This window comes from Hyperolius riggenbachi, chromosome 12 (genome assembly GCF_040937935.1).
Source record: "Hyperolius riggenbachi isolate aHypRig1 chromosome 12, aHypRig1.pri, whole genome shotgun sequence".
Classification (NCBI taxonomy): domain Eukaryota; kingdom Metazoa; phylum Chordata; class Amphibia; order Anura; family Hyperoliidae; genus Hyperolius; species Hyperolius riggenbachi.
In genome coordinates, this window is record NC_090657.1 from 211,901,250 (window position 1) to 211,923,034 (window position 21,785).

A 21,785-nucleotide genomic window follows, 5' to 3' on the forward strand; every position below is an offset into this window, starting at 1 on the left:
GCTCTATTATACTTCCCCCACAATGGTGGAAAAGGCCAAGGAACCCCTGCAGAGTACTCAAGGAACCCTGGGGTAAAGCCTGGCTTAGGCTCTCTCAGATTCAGTAGTTGGCAGTAGGATGAAGTATGAACCCTCCATTCTATAGGTAGCCAGTGAAGGGAGTGCGGGACTGGCGTCATGTGGCAGTGACGGGGATGGTTGGTTAGCAGTCTGGCAGCAGTATTCTGTATCAGCTGTAGGCGGTACAAGTCCTTTTTTTGGAAGGCTGGTGTAGAGAGTATTACAGTAGTCCAGTCGGGATGTAATGAAGGCATGAACTAAGGTTGGCAGTGCAGACAGTCGTCCCTATATCAGGAAAGCTGCAGCTCTGTACTCTCCACTCGACAGGTCCAGCAATGTCCCCTTGATGATGGTCGTCCAGTGACTCCTTTTTCCTGCCGGCGGGTATGCACGATATCGCGCGACGTTACAGGTTGGGCACAAACAAGGCTTCAAGCAATCGCGGTACTTTGCGTGGTTTTCGTCGGATCTTAAAGATCCGATCTGCCATGACTGTTGTTATCGCCATTCTGTGCTAACTGACGTTCGCATGGACATGCGCTTGTACCCATGTGGCGATATCACGGAAAGACTGCTCAGCACTCAAACTGCCTGTCGTCGGGGAAGTCATTGGGAAATTCACAACGTGGGTGCATAGCTGTGGGCTGGAATCCTTTCCTGGTTTGTTTACTTGGTCAGGCTGATCCTCTGGCTTTGGTGTTTTCAGGTTTGGTACTGGCTTGTGTTAGGAGGAGGTCAGGACTGGCAGCCTCCTGAATGAATGTGGCGGATTTTCCATGTTACTGACCCGTCTCTGTTCTCTCCTTGCAGACGATCATGGAGCAGTTTAACCCCTGCCTTAGGAATTTTATCGCCATGGGGAAGAACTACGAGAAGGCCTTGGCCAGTAAGTAGCATTAACATTGTTACATCAACAAAGCGGAGATTTGGCATCTATATTAAGCAGACTTCTAATGTGGGGGATGTGGCAGCTGCCTTCATAATTCCCTATTGTTTTGTGAACCTTGTACATATGCTGTGCTTATCTGATTCCATTACATAGAACTGCAGTATGCAGATCAGGTGTGACTCAGCTGGCTGCATGCTTGTTCCAGGCCTGGCTCTGCTATTTGCAGGCTTGTTCCAGGAGTGTCTCCACTTCTGTGCCTCCACCTCACACATGCTCCATTTCCTCCAGACCCTCCCCACACATGCTCCACTTCCTCCAGACCCTCCTCACACACGCTCCACTTCCTCCAGACCCTCCCCACACATGCTCCACTTCCTCCAGACCCTCCTCACACATGCTATACTTCCTCCAGACCCTCCTCACACACGCTCCACTTCCTCCAGACCCTCCTCACACATGCTCCACTTCCTCCAGACCCCCACCACACACGCTCCACTTCCTCCAGACCCTCCCCACACACGCTCTCCTTCCTCTAGACCCTCCCCTCACACGCTCTCCTTCCTCCAGACCCTCCCCCACACACGCTCTCCTTCCTCCAGACCCTCCCCCACACACGCTCCACTTCCTCCAGACCCTCCTCACACATGCTCCACTTCCTCCAGATCCCCCCCCCCCCACATTCTCTACTTCCTCCAGACCCTCCTCACACATTCTCTACTTCCTCCAGACCCTCCCCACACATGCTTCACTTCCTCCAGACCCTCCTCACACATGCTCCACTTCCTCCAGACCCTCCTCACACATGCTCCACTTCTTCCAGACCCTCCCCACACACGCTCTCCTTCCTCCAGACCCTCCCCCACACAAGCTCCACTTTCTTTAGACCCTCCCCCACACACACTCTCCTTCCTCCAGACCCTCCCCCACACACGCTCTCCTCCTTCCTCCAGAACCCTCCCCCACACACACTCTCCTTCCTCCAGACCCTCCCCCACACACGCTCTCCTTCCTCCAGACCCTCCCCCACACACGCTCTCCTTCCTCCAGACCCTCCCCCACACACACTCTCCTTCCTCCAGACCCTCCACCACACACGCTCTCCTTCCTCCAGACCCTCCCCCACACACGCTCTCCTCCCTCCAGACCCTCCCCCACACACACACGCTCTCCTTCCTCCAGACCCTCCCCCCCCCCCCCCCCCACACACACACACACACACACACACACACACACACACACACACACACACACACACAACACACACACACACACACACACACGCTCTCCTTCCTCCAGACCCTCCCCCACACACACACACACGCTCTCCTTCCTCCAGACCCTCCCCCCCCCCCACACACACACGCTCTCCTTCCTCCAGACCCTCCCCCACACACACACGCTCTCCTTCCTCCAGACCCTCCCCCACACACACACGCTCTCCTTCATCCAGACCCTCCCCCCCCTCCCCCCCCCCCCCCACACACACACGCTCTCCTTCCTCCAGACCCTCCCCCACACACACGCTCTCCTTCCTCCAGACCCTCCCCCACACACACGCTCTCCTTCCTCCAGACCCTCCCCCACACACACGCTCTACTTCCTCCAGACCCTCCCCCACACACACGCTCTCCTTCCTCCAGACCCTCCCCCACACACACGCTCTCCTTCCTCCAGACCCTCCCCCACACACACGCTCTCCTTCCTCCAGACCCTCCCCCACACACACGCTCTCCTTCCTCCAGACCCTCCCCCACACACACACGCTCTCCTTCCTCCAGACCCAAATCCAAAAAGCTTTATTGGCAGGACCAAATACATTTAGCATTGCCAAAACAAAGCATTAACATGGGGGGTTGTGGGAATAAGGGAAGGGTATAGGGGGTTGGGGTATGTAATCCTTAGGGTGTGGGGGATGTAAGGGACAATATAGGGGGCTGGGATATATTTGATTTGATATACAGTCCATGGGGGGTATTTGGGGTATACAGTCCGTGTGGTATCATGTTCCTCTCAGTTGGTGGCAGGCAGTGATATATCGGGCAGCTATTTGCACGGTTGTTTCCTCCTCCCCCAGTAGGATGTAGAGTTTCCTCTCCTCATCTGTGGAGGTAAAATCCTGGAAGTGGGCGGTCCTCACAGGTGCGTATTTGCTGCAGTGTAGCAGGAAGTGGGCCTCATCCTCCAAGACCTCCTGGTCACATTGGGCCTGATTCACAAAGCGGTGCTAACAGTTAGCACCCTGGTGAACAGCCCTTTATCACGCCTAAACTCAGTTTAGGCATGATAAGTTTAGGCATGATAAGTTTAGGTGTGATAAGTTTAGGCATGATAAGTTTAAGCACCAACTGCGTTAGCACCGCAGTGCACGGCTGATCAAAAGTTTTGCGCTAGCAAAGTATGGTGCACTTTGCATAGAGTTTAATGGCGCTGCTTTGCGTGCGGGACTTTGTGCGCTATCTACACTTATCTAAACTTATCACGCCTAAACTTATCACACCTAAACTTATCACACCTAAACTTATCACACCTAAACTTATCACACCTAAACTTATCACGCCTAAACTGGCTTTTCACCAGCGTGGTGCAATGGTTATCACGCCTAAAGTCTCTAACTGAGTTAGCACCGCTTTGTGAATCAAGCTCACTGTCTGAACAGTCTCTCCTCCCCGGGACTTCGGTGTCTGTCTGTGCCGCCCTGTCTCTACCTCCAGGCTGTGGGCGCTCAGACGGTACAGGCTCAGGGTCTGTCTGTCTTTGTGATGGTGTAGCCTCTCCAGATATGGAGCCATTGCGTACTCCCTCTGTAGTGATTGGTAGACAGTGAGTTTCTGGGAATTCTTTATGTCACTTCTCCATTCCTCTAGAAAGCTGCAAGGAACGATCCATATAGTCCTTTTTATTTGGGCTTTTGTCAGCCTGTGTTGGTGGTCTTGGCTGGGCTGGCTGCCTCGCCCCCCTGGCTCAGTGAGGCTTTATGGTGGTAAGTGCTGGGGTTGCTGCTCTGTATATGCGCCCAGTATGAGAGTGCCCTCTGCTGGATAGTAAGCCATAGTGGGAACCTACCTAGCTCTGCCCAGCAAGCTGAGTTCGAAGTGCTGCGATGGACTTGGAGGAGATACTTGCGGAACTCTAGATGGAAGATTTCTGTTGGCTGGAGTCCCATTTTGATTGGTCCCCCTCCCCCACACACGCTCCACTTTCTCCAGACCCTCCCCCACACACGCTCTCCTTCCTGCAGACCCTCCTCACATACACTCTCCTTTCTCCAGACCCTCCCCACACACGCTCTCCTTCCTCCAGACCCTCCCCACACACGCTCTCCTTCCTCCAGACCCTCCCCCACACATGCTCTCCTTCCTCCAGTCCCTCCCCCACATATACTCTCCTTCCTGCAGACCCTCCCCCACACATGCTCTCCTTCCTCCAGACCCTCCTCGCACACGCTCTCCATCCTCCAGACCCTCCTCACACACGCTCTCCTTCCTGCAGACCCTCCCCCACACATGCTCTCCTTCCTCCAGACCCTCCCCCACACATGCTCTCCTTCCTCCAGACCCTCCCCCACACATGCTCTCCTTCCTCCAGACCCTCCCCCACACATGCTCTCCTTCCTCCAGACCCTCCCCCACACATGCTCTCCTTCCTCCAGACCCTCCCCCACACATGCTCTCCTTCCTCCAGACCCTCCTCACACACGCTCTCCTTCCTCCAGACCCTCCCCCACACATGCTCTCCTTCCTCCAGACCCTCCCCCACACATGCTCTCCTTCCTCCAGACCCTCCCCCACACATGCTCTCCTTCCTCCAGACCCTCCCCCACACATGCTCTCCTTCCTCCAGTCCCTCCCCACACATGCTCTCCTTCCTCCAGTCCCTCCCCCACACATGCTCTCCTTCCTCCAGACCCTCCTCACACACGCTCTCCTTCCTGCAGACCCTCCCCACACACACACACACACACACACACACACACACACACACACACACACACACACACACACACACGCTCTCCTTCCTCCAGACCCTCCTCACACATGCTTCACTTCCTCCAGATCCTGACACGGCAGTGACCCTGTAAGTCCATAGCTGCAGTGTAAGTTCCTGGCTTTCTGGCCACTAGTGATGGCTGCTGCGGAGGATTACCCAGAGCTGTCTTATTCTAGGCCTTGGTGCTGTAGATTAGCTGCTATAGAGCTAAACAGACCTCAGTGCACCCCGACCAGTCGTCTGCTCACTAACATAGTGTGTGTGTGTGTGTGTGCCTTGTGAGTGCTGTAATATAAATATATCCAGTATAGGGTATGTATATACACCACTGGGTGTGTATACATTGTATTGGCACCAGGGCCGGGCCGAAGCATAGGCTGGAGAGGCTCCAGCCTCAGGGCGCAGTGTAGGAGGGGGCGCACAATTCATTCAGCTGTCATTCCCAATTGTGTTTGAAGCAGAGAGAAATAAGAAAAGGGGATACATGACAGTGACTGCAAGCCAGATAACTAGAGGTTAAGGTGTTGGGGAGGTTGGGGGCCCTGTGGCCCTCTTAGTCTAATAGCAATCAGTGTGTGACAGCTGGCGTGGGAGGGATGGAGGGGCGCACTTTGGTGTCTCAGCCTTGGGTGCTGAAGGACCTTGTCCCGCCTCTGATTGGCACATACATTATACACACACCCCATACACTTGTGACCACTGTACAGATTATTATTATTATTATGTATTTATATTGCATCAACATCTTCCGCAGCGCTGTACAGAGTATATTGTATTGTCACTTAAAGGAGAACTGTAGTGAGAGGTATATGGAGGCTGCCATATTTATTTCCATTTGAGCAATACTAGTTGCCTGGCTATCATGCTAATCCTCTGTCTCTAATACTTTCAGCCATAGGCCCTGAACAAGCATGCAGCAGATCAGGTGTTTCTGACAAATTTGACAGATCTGACAAGATTAGCTGCATGCTTGTTTCTGGTGTGATTCAGACATGTCTTCACCCAAATAGACCAGCAGGGCTGCCATGGAACTAGCATTGTTTAAAAGGAACTAAATATGGCAGCCTCCATATTCTTCTCACTACAGTTGTCCTTTAAAGCGGACCTGAAGATGAAATAGAGTTTCTGTCCTGTGCCTGCGCCGTTTGCAAACAATCCTCTGCTCCCCGCCGCAGCTCCATGCCGACTTGTAAGTTGACGTCTCTCCCATGGCCAGGGGCATCCTGCGCAGTACAAGAGTCTTTGCTGTGACTGTGCCATGCGCTCCCGACAACGGCGACTTCCAAAAGGGAAAGTGAGCTGTGGCGGCCGTACCAGAGGATCATTTGATAACGTCGCGGGCACAGAGCAGCTGCAGGAGGCTCGCGGAAGCCCCAGGTGAGTGAAACTTTATAAAGTGGCCCTGAAGATGAAATCTAAGTTAAACTGTCCTTCAAAGGAGCTCACAATCTAATCCCTACCATAGTCCTATGTCTATGTATGTATCATGTAGTGTATGTATTATAGTCTAGGACCAATTTAGGGGGAAGCCGATTAACTTATCTATATGTTTTTGGGATGTGGGAGGAAACCAGAGTGCCCGGGGAAACCCATACAGACATACAAACTCCATGCAGATAGTGCTCTGACTAGAATTTGAACCGGGGAGCCAGTGCTGCAAGCAGTGGCGGATCTAGAGGGGTGCAGGCATGGCTAGTGTCATGGGCGCCAGTACACCATGGGTGCCATGCCTGCCCCAATGCTGCCCGCCACCTTCGCATCTTGTGCCGCTTGTTCCTCTATTCCTCGGTCCCCAGCGCCCCCCCTTCCTTTCTATGGGGGCCATGCTGTTCTCCGCATCTTGTGCCTCCCTCCCTCCCTCCCATGCCCAATGCTTTCAGTCTCCCGTGCCCCCACCCGCCGCTCTCTTCCCGCCCCGCTGTCGAAATTTAGATTAGCGGCAAGAGGAGAGACGAGTACGCAAATAATCCACCCGTCGCGTCACATGCGGAAGTGACATCATTAGCCACTTCCTGCGTTTGAAGCGCACCAGCGGGAAGTGTGTGCCCTGTCTGTCTCTCCTCTTGCCGCTAAAGTCTGACAGCAGGGACAGAGAGCCGGGGGGCGGGGGAGACCGGAAGCATTGAGTACCAGGAGGCACAAGATGCGGAGGTGTGGACATCACACCAGGAACAGAGAGCCGGGGGATGCACTGTAGTGGTGAGCACTTCATCCCCCTTCCATTCTGCCTGCCGGAAGCCATCAATAATGTGAGTAGATGGGTGCAGGCATAGCTTGTGTGGGGAGAGGGGTGGGCTGGCTGTGCAAGAGGAACTTGCAATCTAACCCCTGCCGCATTCTGCTATATGTCACCACAGGGCCTCTTTACTGCACTCTGCTTTATGTCACTACAAGGCCTCTTTACTGCACTCTGCTATATGTCACTACAGGGCCTCTTTACTGCACTCTGCTATATGTCACCACAGGGCCTCTTTACTGCACTCTGCTTTATGTCACTACAAGGCCTCTTTACTGCACTCTGCTATATGTCACTACAGGGCCTCTTTACTGCACTCTGCTATATGTCACCACAGGGCCTCTTTACTGCACTCTGCTATATGTCACCACAGGGCCTCTTTACTGCACTCTGCTATATGTCACCACAGGGCCTCTTTACTGCACTCTGCTATATGTCACCACAGGGCCTCTTTACTGCACTCTGCTATATGTCACCACAGGGCCTCTTTACTGCACTCTGCTATATGTCACCACAGGGCCTCTTTACTGCATTCTGCTATATGTCACCACAGAGCTGTATTCTGCTATATGCCACTACAGGGCCTCTTTACTGCATTCTGCTATATGTCACCACAGGGCCTCTTTACTGCATTCTGCTATATGTCACTACAGGGCCTCTTTACTGCATTTTGCTATATGTCACCACAGGGCCTCTTTACTGCATTCTGCTATATGTCACTACAGGGCCTCTTTACTGCATTCTGCTATATGTCACTACTGGGCCTCTTTACTGCATTTTGCTATATGTCACTACAGGGCCTCTTTACTGCATTCTGCTATATGTCACCACAGGGCCTCTTTACTGCATTCTGCTATATGTCACTACAGGGCCTCTTTACTGCATTCTGCTATATGTCACTACTGGGCCTCTTTACTGCATTCTGCTATATGTCACTACAGGGCCTCTTTACTGCATTCTGCTATATGTCACTACTGGGCCTCTTTACTGCATTTTGCTATATGTCACTACTGGGCCTCTTTACTGCATTTTGCTATATGTCACTGCAGTCTACAGGACCTCTTTACGGCATTCTGCTATATGTCACTACAGGGCCTCTTTACTGCATTCTGCTATATGTCACTACAGGGGCTCTTTACTGCATTATGCTATATGTCACTACAGGGCCTCTTGCTATCCTTGTAATTTGGGGGGATTGGGCTGGCTGTGCAAGAGGAGCTTACAATCTAACCCCTGCCGCACTTGGCTAGGCTACCTAATTATTTGATTTTGATGCCCCTGAATGTAATGCTTATTGTGAGGCACCTGGCTACTGAATTACATATTGGCTACATATTGTATCTGGACGTGTGTAACTACTTAATAAAAACTACTAATTACATTTTTAATTGGGGGCAGTGACTACTTGATAAATTATTTGGAGGCATGTGACTACTTGGTGTGTGTGTGTGTGTGACACACACACACACACACACACACACACACACACACACACACACACACACACACACACACACACACACACACACACACACACACACACACACACACACACACACACACACACACACACACACACACACACACACACACACAATCTCAGTGTTTGCCATGGGCGCTATATTGTCTAGATACGCCTCTGGCTGCAAGGTGAGAGCGCTAACCACTATGCCACCGTGCAGAGATGTCTGTGATCACTGAGATGTCTCTGAAAACGTGTTTTTTTTTTTTTTTTTTTTTTTTTTTTTTTTACCTGTGCAGAAACTACTCATGGAGGCTAGTATTAGGAGGGGCTAAAGTTTTGTACGGGGAATATACAGGAAGTTCATGGTTCTTCTGTAAAGGGAAACCCCAATAACACTGTATTCAGTAGGCCTGAACAATTTTAGGAAAAAATTGAATTGAGCGATTTCTGTCCGAAATCACGATTTCAATTCACAATTTCCTTCAAATCAAGCTTTGTTACCCCTCTGTGTCTCTCTGTCCCGCCTCTCTTTGTGCACCCTTTATGTCTCTCTGTCCCGTCTCTTTGTGCACCCTCTGTGTCTCTCTGTCCCGTCTCTCTTTCCCGTCTCTCTTTGTGCACCCTCTGTGTCTCTCTGTCCCATCTCTTTGTGCACCCTTTGTGTCTCTGTCCCGTCTTTGTGCACCCTCTGTGTCTCTCTGTCCTGCCTCTCTTTGTGCACCCTTTGTGTCTCTCTGTCCCGTGTCTCTTTGTGCACCCTCTGTGTCTCTGTCCCATCTCTTTGTGCACCCTTTGTGTCTCTCTGTCCCGTCTCTTTGTTCCCCCTCTGTGTCTCTCTGTCCCATCTCTCTGTCCCGTCTCTCTTTGTGCACCCTCTGTATCTCTCTGTCCCATCTCTCTTTATGCCCCCTCTGTGTCTCTCTGTCCCGTCTCTCTTTGTGCACCTTCTGTCTCTGTCCCGTCTCTCTTTGTGCACCCTCTCTCTGTCCCGTCTCTCTTTGTGCACCCCCTGTCTCTGTCCCGTCTCTTTGTGCACCCTGTGTCTCTCTGTCCCGTCTCTTTGTGCACCCTCTGTGTCTCTCTGTCCCGTCTCTTTGTGCACCCTGTGTTTCTCTGTCCCGTCTCTCTTTGTGCACCCTCTGTGTCTCTCTGTCCCGTCTCTTTGTGCACCCTTTGTGTCTCTCTGTCCCGTCTCTCTTTGTGCACCTTCTGTCTCTGTCCCGTCTCTTTGTGCACCCTCTCTCTGTCCCGTCTCTCTTTGTGCACCCTCTCTCTGTCCCGTCTCTCTTTGTGCACCCCCTGTCTCTGTCCCGTCTCTCTTTGTGCACCCTGTGTCTCTCTGTCCCGTCTCTCTTTGTGCACCCCCTGTCTCTGTCCCGTCTCTTTGTGCACCCTGTGTCTCTCTGTCCCGTCTCTTTGTGCACCCTCTGTGTCTCTCTGTCCCGTCTCTTTGTGCACCCTGTGTTTCTCTGTCCCGTCTCTCTTTGTGCACCCTCTGTGTCTCTCTGTCCCGTCTCTTTGTGCACCCTTTGTGTCTCTCTGTCCCGTCTCTCTTTGTGCACCTTCTGTCTCTGTCCCGTCTCTTTGTGCACCCTCTCTCTGTCCCGTCTCTCTTTGTGCACCCTCTCTCTGTCCCGTCTCTCTTTGTGCACCCCCTGTCTCTGTCCCGTCTCTCTTTGTGCACCCTGTGTCTCTCTGTCCCGTCTCTCTTTGTGCACCCTGTGTCTCTCTGTCCCGTCTCTCTTTGTGCACCCTGTGTCTCTCTGTCCCGTCTCTCTTTGTGCACCCTGTGTCTCTCTGTCCCGTCTCTCTTTGTGCACCCTGTGTCTCTCTGTCCCGTATTTCTTTGTGCACCCTCTGTGTCTCTGTCCTGTCTCTCTTTGTGCACCCTCTGTGTCTCTCTGTCCTGTCTCTCTTTGTGCACCCTCTGTGTCTCTCTGTCCCGTCTCTCTTTGTGCACCCTCTGTGTCTCTCTGTCCCGTCTCTCTTTGTGCACCCTCTGTGTCTCTCTGTCCCGTCTCTCTTTGTGCACCCTCTGTGTCTCTCTGTCCTGTCTCTCTTTGTGCACCCTCTGTGTCTCTCTGTCCTGTCTCTCTTTGTGCACCCTCTGTGTCTCTCTGTCCCGTCTCTTTGTTCCCCCTCTGTGTCTTTTTGTGCCCCATTTGTGTCCCCTCTGTGTTTCTCTGTGTACCTGCTCTGGGTCTCTCTGTGCCCTCTCTGGGTCTCTTTCTGTAGCCCCTCTGTCCCCCAAGCTGCGGCAGTGCTGGACATACCTTCCAGCACAAGTCCAACGATGCCAGTCTATCCACAACTTCTCCTGCAGGCTGTAATGCACGGCATACTTCCTGTATGTCATGTGACATACAGGAACCAGGAAGTGTGCCGTGCACAAGAGCCGGTGTTGTGTCTGATTACACTGCCTGTGGATTTGCGCTGCCCCGCATGCGCAGTAGGAAACAGTGCGGACACAGTTCCTATTGGATGATGCTGCTGGTGGTAAAATACTAAATATCTCCGCTCCCACACCTCTTGCACTCCCCAAATTTTCAGGGTAGGGAGAGGACCCCCAGAACTACCTCTATACCAAATTGTAGCCCCCGAGACCCGCTGGTTCAGGAGATAGATTACAGAAACCAGTGGGTCTCGGGGGCTGCAATTTGGCAAAGAGGTTGTTCTGGGGTTTCCCTCTCTACCCTGAAAATTTGGGGAGTGTAAGAGGTGTGGGAGCGGAGATATTTAGTATTTTACCACCAGCAGCATCATCCAATAGGAACTGTGTCCGCACTGTCTCCTACTGCGCATGCGGGGCAGCGCAAATCAGCAGGCAGCGTAATCGGACACAACACCGGACAGTGTTGGGTTTGTGCGGAAGCTATGTCCAACACTGCAGATGCTGCGGGCCGTGCTCGCCGAGACTTGGGGGAAGTATGAAGCCGCTTCTTCAAACTTCCCCTATGCGGAAATGACGTCATCGTGATACTCGCCGCTTTGACAATTCCGAAATTGTGATCTTGGTGATTGCGATTTCGGTTTAAATTCGATGTATCTTTCAGGCCTAGTATTCAGCATAGTGGGTAAGGGCCCGTTTCCACTATCTCGTTTTCTGCACGCAGATTTGCACAAAAAATGCAACTTAATTAGCCTGTTTCCACTTGTCAGGAAAACCGAGCATTTTTCTGTGCAGGAAAAATCTGCACAGCAGAGCCATCAGAATTTGCACACCGCAAGGCTTTTTAGTAAATCGATCAGTGTCTTCACATCGTTTTTTAACCCCCTTGCCGGTTATCCCGAGCTCAGCTTGGGGTAACCTGCGCAGGAGGATTCCTCAGGCCCCGCTGGGCCGATTTCTATCAAATAAAAAGCCGCACACGCAGCCGGCACTTTGCCAGCCGCGTGTGCTGCCTGATCGCCGCCGCTCTGCGGCGATCCGCCGCGAGCAGCGGCGAAAGAGGGTCCCCCCAGCCGCCCGAGCCCAGCGCAGCCGGAACAAACAGTTCCGGCCAGCGCTAAGGGCTGGATCGGAGGCGGCAGACGTCAGGACGTCGGCTGACGTCCATGACGTCACTCCGCTCGTCGCCATGGCGACGAGGAAAGCGAAACAAGGAAGGCCGCTCATTGCGGCCTTCCTTGTTACTTTTGATCGCCGGAGGCGATCGAAAGTGCTGATCCGGAGCGCCCTCTAGTGGGCTTTCATGCAGCCAACTTTCAGTTGGCTGCATGAAATAGTTTTTTTTTAATTTAAAAAAAACCCTCCCGCAGCCTCCCTGGCGATTTTAATAGAACGCCAGGGAGGTTAAGCAAAGTCCGAGGGTAGAAGATGGCGCACGTGTCTTTACAATGTGTGCTTAATTAACACATTGTTACAAGTGGGCTGCGCTTTGTATAATCAGAGACCGTTCTGCACACCAGACCGGCGTCTGAGTCGGAAACAGCCGGCCGTTGTTTGTCCGCCTTTCCTGAGCTCTGCTGCGTTCCTCTTGTATTAACCATCAATCAATGACCCATCAATAATGTGGATTGAAATAATGATTTATCTATGTCCACTACACAAACCTTTGATTCGTTAGTTTATTTTTCCTGTTCTTATCACTATACTTGTTTGGACTTCGCTTTTATGCTGCATTCCTATTGGATAAAGCTGTGCATAGCGGCCATTTCTGCAGAATTTTGATTTAAATATTCCACTGGGCCTGATGGCTTCGCTAAAAGCACACCTGAAGTGAGAGCAACATGGAGGCTGCCATATGTACCGGACTCATCTTTAACAATGCACATTGCCTGGCTGTCCTGAGATTCTGCCATAGAAACATCTGATCTGCATGCTTGTTCAGGGTCGGAGTGAAGTTTTGGGTGTGTGATTCAGACACTACTGCAGCCAAAGAGATCACCAGGACTGCCAGGCAACTTGTATTGTGTAAAAGGAAATAAGTATGGCTGCCTCCATATACCTTTTTAATTCAGGGGTGCTTTAAGGCCCAGTTAACTGTATAAAAGACGATCAAGAAGCGCTTAGCATTCAGTTTTGAAGAGGGATTTTTAAAGGAATGTGTGTGTTTGCACTGGGTCCTAATGAGCCTTCCCTCTCCTCTCCTGGTGCCTTCGGGGCAATGCTGGCTCCCGGGTTTAAATCCCCCGCCGTGGGGGACTTCAGAAGTCTTCGGGAGCTGATTCCTCCCAGGCTCCATACTGCGCATGCACTATAGAGGGCGCTGGTGCGTGTGCAGTTTGGAGCGGCCCGTCTTTGGGAGCACTCAGGCTTCCGAAGACTTTCCCGAAGTCGCCTTCACCAGGCAGAGGGAGCAGAATTTGACCAATTTAGTCAAATACTGCTCCTGGGGACAGGATCCAGAGCCTTCCCTCTCCTTAGGTAAGTATCTGGTTTCTTTTTTTTAAAGGATACCCGAAGTGACATGAGATAGACGTGTATGTACAGTGCCTAGCACACAAATAACTATGTTGTGTTCCTTTTTTTTCTTTCTGCCTGAAAGAGTTAAAAATCAGGTATGTAAGTGGCTGACTAAGTCCTGACTCAGACAGGAAGTGACTACAGTTTGACACTCACTGATAAGAAATTCCCCTTTTTACCTCTTTCTTGCGCTAAGAAGCCGTTGTCTGCCAGGAAAGTGTTTTATAGTTGGAATTTCTTATCAGTGAGGGTCACACTCTAGTCCCTTCCTGTCTGAGTCAGGACTGAGTCAGCCACTTACATACCTGATATTTTACTCTTTCCGGTAGAAAAAGAAAAGGAACACAGCATAGTTATTTATGTGCTAGTCACTGTACATACACCTGTCTATCTCCTCATGTCAATTCGGGTATCCTTTAAGCGTTTCCCATTGGTTTTAAATTTCCATAAGGCCCTGTTCACAGTGCTCAGTTACATAGCAGAATAATTCTGCATGTCAACTCCCTGCCCATACAATTCTATGGGCCTGTTCACAGTAATGGATTGCGCTATTCTAACTCACTGCATGCAGGCTTTGTATTAGGGCTCGTTTCCACTGTAGCGGTGCGGAATCGCCTGGATTCCACCGCAGAAGAAATCGCATGCAGGTGCGTTTTTTACGCGTTATTTTACGCGATTACGCATGCGATTTCGCATAGGTTAGGCTATGTGCGTTTTTAACCATGTCACTGCCTGTGTTAATTTACATTGGTTCCTATGCGGAATCGCATGCGTAATCGCGTAAAATAACGCGTAAAAAAACGCATGCGATTTCCCTATTAAATACATTAGCGGCGATTTGCATGCATTCCACTAGCAGGCGAATTCGTTGGCTCTTTTGTGCGTTTTTTCACCGCTCATAAAAACGCACCACGCAAACGCTACAGTGGAAACAGGTCCATTCACTTGCATTACATGTGCGAATCTGCATGCGTTGGACGCATGCAGATTCGCGATAGTGGAAACGAGCCCTAAAGTCTATGGCCAGTCTCCAATGCAGTTCACACACATTTTAACACGGGTCAGAAACCTTTTTGGCTGAGTGAGCCATAAACGCCACATATTTTAAAATGTTATTCCGTGAGAAACATACAAAATGTTTCAAACTGGGACAGTAGGGCTCATGCCTCTTTGCCATGGTGATGTGTATATAGTTGAGCAGCCAGGCAGCGGCAGGGTCAGACACGTTTTCAGCTTCTCTTGGGTTTCAGCAACATCAGCAATTTCCCAGAGAGCCAGAGAGGAGAAATACCGACTCACAGCTTGTACAATTAGCTAGCTGACTTGGTGGTTGATTCACTTTGTAGGACGAGGCAGCCTATTGGCCCAATCAAAGTGCAGTGATTTCTTCCAAAGTCACTGGACCTGACGGGACAATTGGAGCAGCCTTTGTTAATTTTGGGGTAGCACGAGTAAGTTGTTAGTGCATGCTACAGCGTGCCTACTGTGAAAAAGTTACTTGCGCTGTCACATTAAGCTGCGCTGTTTGAGCAGTGTAGCTTGGTGAATCGACCCCAACTGTGAGTCAGAAGTAGCCATCAAAAGAGCCACATCTGGCTCCCAAGCCATAGGTTCCTTACCCCTGTTTTAACACATGCATTTTGTTCCTGCTCGTCAGTCATGTCCGTGTCCGCTACAGCCGCATGGACGTGACTTTCACATCTGTGCACGGAGCTTGGTGCTGAGCAATCTTGCGTGCGCATTCCTGATGGCCCCCGAAGTAGGAAGGATTGGTGGAAGGGAACATGTGTCCCCTGAGTCAATCCATGCCTGAGTAAGGGCTCAGCTTTTTAAATATGTATGCCATGAGGGTATATTATGGTTATTTTGCAAATAAGGGCATGTAATTATTGCTAAAGTACAATGAGAAAATGAAAATCACAATCTAGAAAAAAAATACACTTTTATTTCCAAATAATAAATTATTTGGGATAACCTGTCGGGATAATAAGCATAAATGGGCAAGTAAAATGTGGAGGTTTTAGCTATGGTAGCACAGTTTATTATAAAACTATAGTGAAGTGTTTTCTCTTTACAATACAGAGAATAAAAGAAGTACGTAAAAATTATGCCCAAAAAGCCTAATTTGTGGCAAAAAAAACCAAGATATAGCTCATTTAGGTGTGATAAGTAGTGATAAAGTTATTGGTTAATGAATAAGAGGGACGCTGAAATGTAAAAATTGCTCATGCCCACAAGGTGAAAACAACCCGTAGGCTGAAGTGGTTAAATATGATACTGTATTTTACTCCATTGAAAAAGGGAAAATATTGAAAAAGAAAAAAAGCAAACGTACCAAAAACGCATGGAGCATGCAATCACAGACTGCTTAGTGTGCTTCTAGTCCGATGGTGTCTTGTCAGTTTCCTGTCTGTGAACCTTGTTGCATTGTGGGAAATAGCTGTTACAGCTGTTTCCAACTGCCAAAAACCATGCAGCAGCTACATCACCTGCCAGCAGTAAAAATGTTCACTGGAGTTCCTCCTCAAAGAGGAACTCCAGTGAAAATAATGTAGTAAAAAAGTGCTTCATTTTTTAATATAATTATGTATAAATAATTTAGTCAGTGTTTGCGCATTGTAAAATATTTCCTCTCCCCGATTTACATTCTGACATTTATTACATGGTGACATTTTTACTGTGGGCAGGTTATGTAGCTGCTCCTAGCTGTTTGGGCTGTTACAGACAGCTGTAAACAGCTAATTCCTGTCTGTGAACATTGTTACATTGTGGCAGTTTGCCCAGAGTACCGCGGTACTCAGAGCTTCTTGTGGGAGGGGTTTCAGCACAAAATCAGTCATACAGCGCCCCCTGATGGTCTGTTTGTGAAAAGCATTTTATTTCTCATGTAAAAGTGGGTGTCAGCTACTGATTGAGATAGAGTTCAATTCTAGGTTGGAGTTTCTCTTTAACTATATACTTAACAATACAGCTACTATACAGCTTGATTTAAACAGTATATAATTTTGGTATTAGCAAAAACCATTTTTTAGGTGAGATGGGGGGCCTTTTAATGTTGATATTTTACTGACTGTACAGTTGTTGTGACCCTCACAGTTCCTGACTTTTGGGCCCTAAGAAGCTTTCGGAGCCCTTGGCAGCTGCCCAGTGTACCCTCTAGTGCTCATGGCCTGTGTGTTGGGAGCCCCTCCTGTCAGTTGATCTCTCTGATCTGCGTTCTCTGTGTCTTTTATAGAGTGGTGACATAGACAGATGTTTTCTTGCCCGTGATCTAACACCTTGCCTCAGATTCACAGAATGCTGCCTGACTTGCTTATTCCCAATCAGAACAACACTAATAATAGTCTCATATGGTAATAAGCTGACAAATGCAACACCATCTCTTCCTCCCCTTCCCCAATCCCCACATTCAGGGGAGTGACAAGAGGCTGATTATACCAAGACTGAAGCACCGCTAGGCTGAGTCCTTCTACCAGGGTACCCATAGACTAAAATTTTTTAAATATCTGTTTAATTTAAGAATTGCAACCAATTTTTCTGACTGATTGTAATGCCTGGTACACACCATGCAATTTCCCATCCGATAGATGGGTAGATAGAAAATCGATCAGAAAAACGATCAAATTATCTGATTACTTTATGTTGGGAATACACCATTAGATATTGTGTTTGATGGTTCGATAGATAATTTCCGACATGTTCAATCTTATTTTCGTTTTTCTGATCGATTTATCTTAGAAGTGAATGGAAATTGATAAGAAAAGATAAAAAAATCGATTAGAAATAAGATCCGATAGTAAATCGACTGAAAAATCTCGTGTATTCCCAGCATTCTATGCAAGTCGATAAGAAAAATGATCGGAAATTAGATTGGACCTGTCGGAAAGGATCTATTCAACCCATCTATCTCATGGGAATTGGCAATGTGTGTACCAGGTTTAACATTTCAAAAATATGACCAATGTACCACACACATGTTCAGTTTTTCCCCAATTATGATAAAAACGATGGGAAACTCTGAGAAAATTGCTAGGGTGTGTATATTTATTTATTACTAGCTGATTGCCCGGCGTTGCCTGGGTATGTATTTGGCTGGTGTCGGCTCCACCCACTTTTTCTAACCCTAACACACAATTACTCAATGACCAAGTTTGTGAGCTTTGTAGTCTTTGGCATCAATAATTTGCATTGAAATGAAAAAAATCTGATGGGTTGTTTGTGGCTCCACCCCCTTTTCTGAATTTGAACCCCATTCACCCAATGACCAACTGTACCAGGTTTGAGGCCTGTGCCAGTAACAGTGCAAGAATGGTAGCAATTAAATATTCCCTTGAAAAGCAATAGGTGAAGCTTAATACACTTTTGTAGGCTCCACCCACTTTTCTGAATATTAATCCCATTCACTGAGTGACCAACTGTGCAAAGTTTAAGAACCCTCCCATTAACAGTTTAAGAATGGCTGCAGTTTACATTTTCCCAGTGAAATGTGTATTTGTCTCCACCCACTGATGACCCGGCGTTGCCCGTGTATGTATTTGACTTATGTTGGTTCCGCCCACTTCTTCTAACCCTAACGCACAAACACTCAATGACCAAGTTTGTGAGCTTTGGTGTCTTTAATTTCTATGGGAATATACAAATTATTGATGCTAAAGACACCAAAGCTCAGAAACTTGGTCATTGAGTGTTTGTGCGTTAGTGTTAGAAGAAGTGGGCGGAACCAACATAAGTCAAATACATACACAGGCAACGCTGGGTCATCAGTGGGTGGAGACAAATACAAATTTCACTGGGAAAATGTAAACTGCAGCCATTCTTAAACTGTTAATGGGAGGGTTCTTAAACTTTGCACAGTTGGTCACTCAGTGAATGGGATTAATATTCAGAAAAGTGGGTGGAGCCTATAATAGCCAATCAAAATTCACCTGTTGATTTTCAAGGGGAATATTTAAATTGCTGCCATTTTTATACTGGTAGTAGCAGATGCCTCAAACCTGGTACAGTTGGTCATTGGGTGATTGGGGTTCAAATGCTGGAGAGGGGCAGAGCCACAAACAGCCAATCTGACTTGTTTAATTTCTAAGGGAATATACAAATTATTGATGCTAAACAAATCAGATTGGCTGTTTGTGGCTCTGCCCCTCTCCAGCATTTGAACCCCAATCACCCAATGACCAACTGTAGCAGGTTTGAGGCATCTGCTATTACCAGTATAAAAATGGCAGCAATTTAAATATTCCCCTTGAAAATCAACAGGTGAATGTTGATTGGCTATTATAGGCTCCACCCACTTCCCTGAATATTAATCTCAGTCACCCAGTGACCATCTGGGCAAAGTTTAGGAACCCTGCCATTAACAGTGTAAGAAGGGCTGCAGTCTACATTTTTCCCAGTGAAATTTGGTTTTTGCTCCGCCTACTTTTTGTAACCTGGACATGCAGTCACTCAATGACCAAGTTTGTGAGCTTTGGGGTCCTTGGCATCAATAATTTGTATTCTCCCAAGAAAAGAAACGGTTTGTGGCTCTGTCCCCTTTTCTAAATTTGAACCCCAATGACTAACTGTACCAGGTTTGAGGCTTGTGCCATTTAACAGTGCAATGAATGGTAGCATTTTTAATATTCCCCTTGAAAATCAACAGGTGATTTTGATTGGCTTTTTTAGGCTCCACCCACTTTTCTGAATATTACTCCCAGTCACCCAGTAACCAGCTGTGCAAAGTTTGAGAACCCTGCCATTAACAGCGAAGAAGGGCTGCAGTTTACAATTTCCCAGAAAAATCTGTTTTTGACTCCACCCACTTTTTGTAACCTTGACACACAGTCACTACTCAATGACCAATTTTGTGAGCTTTTTGAGTTCCTGGCATAAAAATTGTGTGAATGGAAGCAGTTTATCCAAAAAAATCAAATCTGATTGGCTGTGGCCCCACCCCTTGAGTGAATTTGAACCCCAGTCACTTGATGACCGACTGTAGCAGGTTTGAGGCCTCTGCCATTAACAGTGTAAGAATGACAGCAGTTTTAATATTCCCCTTGAAAATTAATAGGTGAATTTTGATTGGCTCTTGTAGGCTCCACCTACTTTTCCGAATATTAATCCTAGTCCCCCAGTGACCAACTGTGTCAAGTTTGAGAACGCTGCCATTAACAGTGTAAGAATAGCTGCAATTTATATTTTCCCATGTAAAAAGTTAGTTGTTTTTGGCTCTGCCCACTATTTCTAACCTTGACATACAGTCACTCAATGACCAAGTTTATGAGCTGTGGGGTCTTTAATTTCAATGGTAAAATGCAACTTATTGATGCCAAACAAATCTGATTGGCTGCTTTGGCCCACTCCCTTTTCAAAATTTAAACCCCAGTCTCCCAGTGACTGACTGTACCAGATTTGAGGCCTCTGCCAATAAGAGTGTATGAATAGGAGCAATGTAAATATTCCCCTTGAAAATCAAAAGGTTAATTTTGATTGGCTGCTGTAGGCTCCACCCACTTTTCTGAATATTAGTCCCAGTCACCCAGTGGCCAACTGTGTCAAGTTTGAGAACCCTGCCAATAACAGAATGGCTGAAATCAATCTAAAAAAGCAGATTGGCTGTTTGTGGCTCCACCCACTTTAGTGAATTTGGACCCCAGTCACGCAATAACTGACTGTATCAGGTTTGAGAACTCTGCCATTAACAGTGTAAGAATGATAGCAATGTAAATGTTCCCCCTTGAAAATCAATAGGTACATTTTGATTTGGCTGTTTTTAGGCTCCACCCACATTTCTGAATATTAATCCCAGTGGCCAATTGTGTCAAGTTTGGGAACCCTACCATGTAAAAAATTAAGTTGTTGGCGCCGCACACTTTTTCTAACCTTGACATACAGTCACTCAATTATCAAGTTTATCAGCTTTGGGGTCCTTGGTATCAATACTTTGTATATTCCCATTGAAAAATAAACAAATCTGATTGGCTGTTTGTGGCTCCGTCCCCTTTCTGAATTTGAACCCTAATCACCCAGTGACCACCTGTGCCAGGTTTGTGGCATCTGCTATTAACAGTATAACAATGGTAGCAGCTTAAATATTCCCTTTGAAAACCGAAAGGTGAATTTTTATTGGCTGTTGTAGGCTCCACCTACCTTCCAAATTCTTAATCTCATTTACCCAGTGACCAACTGTGCAAAGTTTGAGAACACTGCCATTAACGGTGTAAGAATGGCTACAGTTTATATTTTCCTAGTAAAATTTGTTTTTGGCTCTGCCCACTTTTTGTAACCTGGACACACGGTCATGTAATGACCAAGTTTGTGAGCTTTCAGGTTCCTGGCATCAAAAATGTGTGAATGGAAGCAGTTTATCCACCAAGGAAATCTGATTGGCTGTTTGTGGCCCCGCCCTTTTGTGACTTTTGACCCCAGTCACCCAAAGACCGATTGCAGCAAGTTTGAAGCCTCTGCCATTAACAGTTGTAAGAATGGCAGCAGTTTAAATATTCCCCTTGAAAATCAATAGGTGAATTTTGATTGGCTGTTGTAGGCTCCACCCACTTTCTTGAATCTTAATCACATTCACCCAGTGACCAAGTGTGCCAAGTTTGAGAACCCTACGATTAACAGTCTAAGAATGGCTGCAGTTTACATTTTCCCATTTAAAATGAATGGCTGAAATTTGATTGGCTGTTTTATGCTCCGCCCACTTTTCCTGGATTTGTAACCTCGGTCACCAAGTGACCAACTGTGCCAGTGTTCTCCCCAGAATTTATTTCCAGCCGGGTGGCATGAAATAGTAGCCGGGTGGCAGGAGAAAGGAGCCGGGTGGGGCGAGATGAAAATGCAGTGCAACTCTACTTACTGCATAGGAGGTGGTGAGGAGGTGAGCCGATGACAGCCGGGTGATCACCAAATCTAGCCGGGTGGAGCACCCGGCTAAAAGAGCCTAGGGAGAACACTGTGTGCCAAGTGTGGGGACTCTGGCTTGTTTACTGTGAGAATGGCAGCCTTTTACATTTTATCCGTTGACTTGAATGGGTGAAATCTGATTGGCTGTTTGTAGCTCCGCCCACGTGTGCAGGGGGGCCGCGAGACCCCCAGAACATATCATCCCAGGTAGTAAGGGATCTGTGTACCAAGTTTCGTTCAAATCGGTCAAGCCGTTTTCGCGTGATCGCGGCACATACATACATACATACATCCAATTTTATATATATAGATAAGTAGATAACTACTTGCTCTACTTGCAGAACAGATGTATTGT

General features: G+C 48.2%; 1 protein-coding gene across 3 annotated transcripts in view; it reads left to right on the forward strand.

Annotated features, from left to right (window-relative positions):
* The window catches only part of BAIAP2 (BAR/IMD domain containing adaptor protein 2), a 307,153-nt gene that overhangs the window by 145,269 nt on the left and 140,099 nt on the right, over nt 1-21,785 (forward strand). For all 3 annotated transcript variants that reach the window (XM_068263779.1, XM_068263777.1, XM_068263778.1), the window contains exon 2: nt 871-946. In XM_068263779.1, coding sequence (XP_068119880.1) covers nt 877-946 — 70 coding nt within the window. In that variant the 5' untranslated portion in view covers nt 871-876. The remainder of the gene's footprint in view (nt 1-870; nt 947-21,785) is intronic.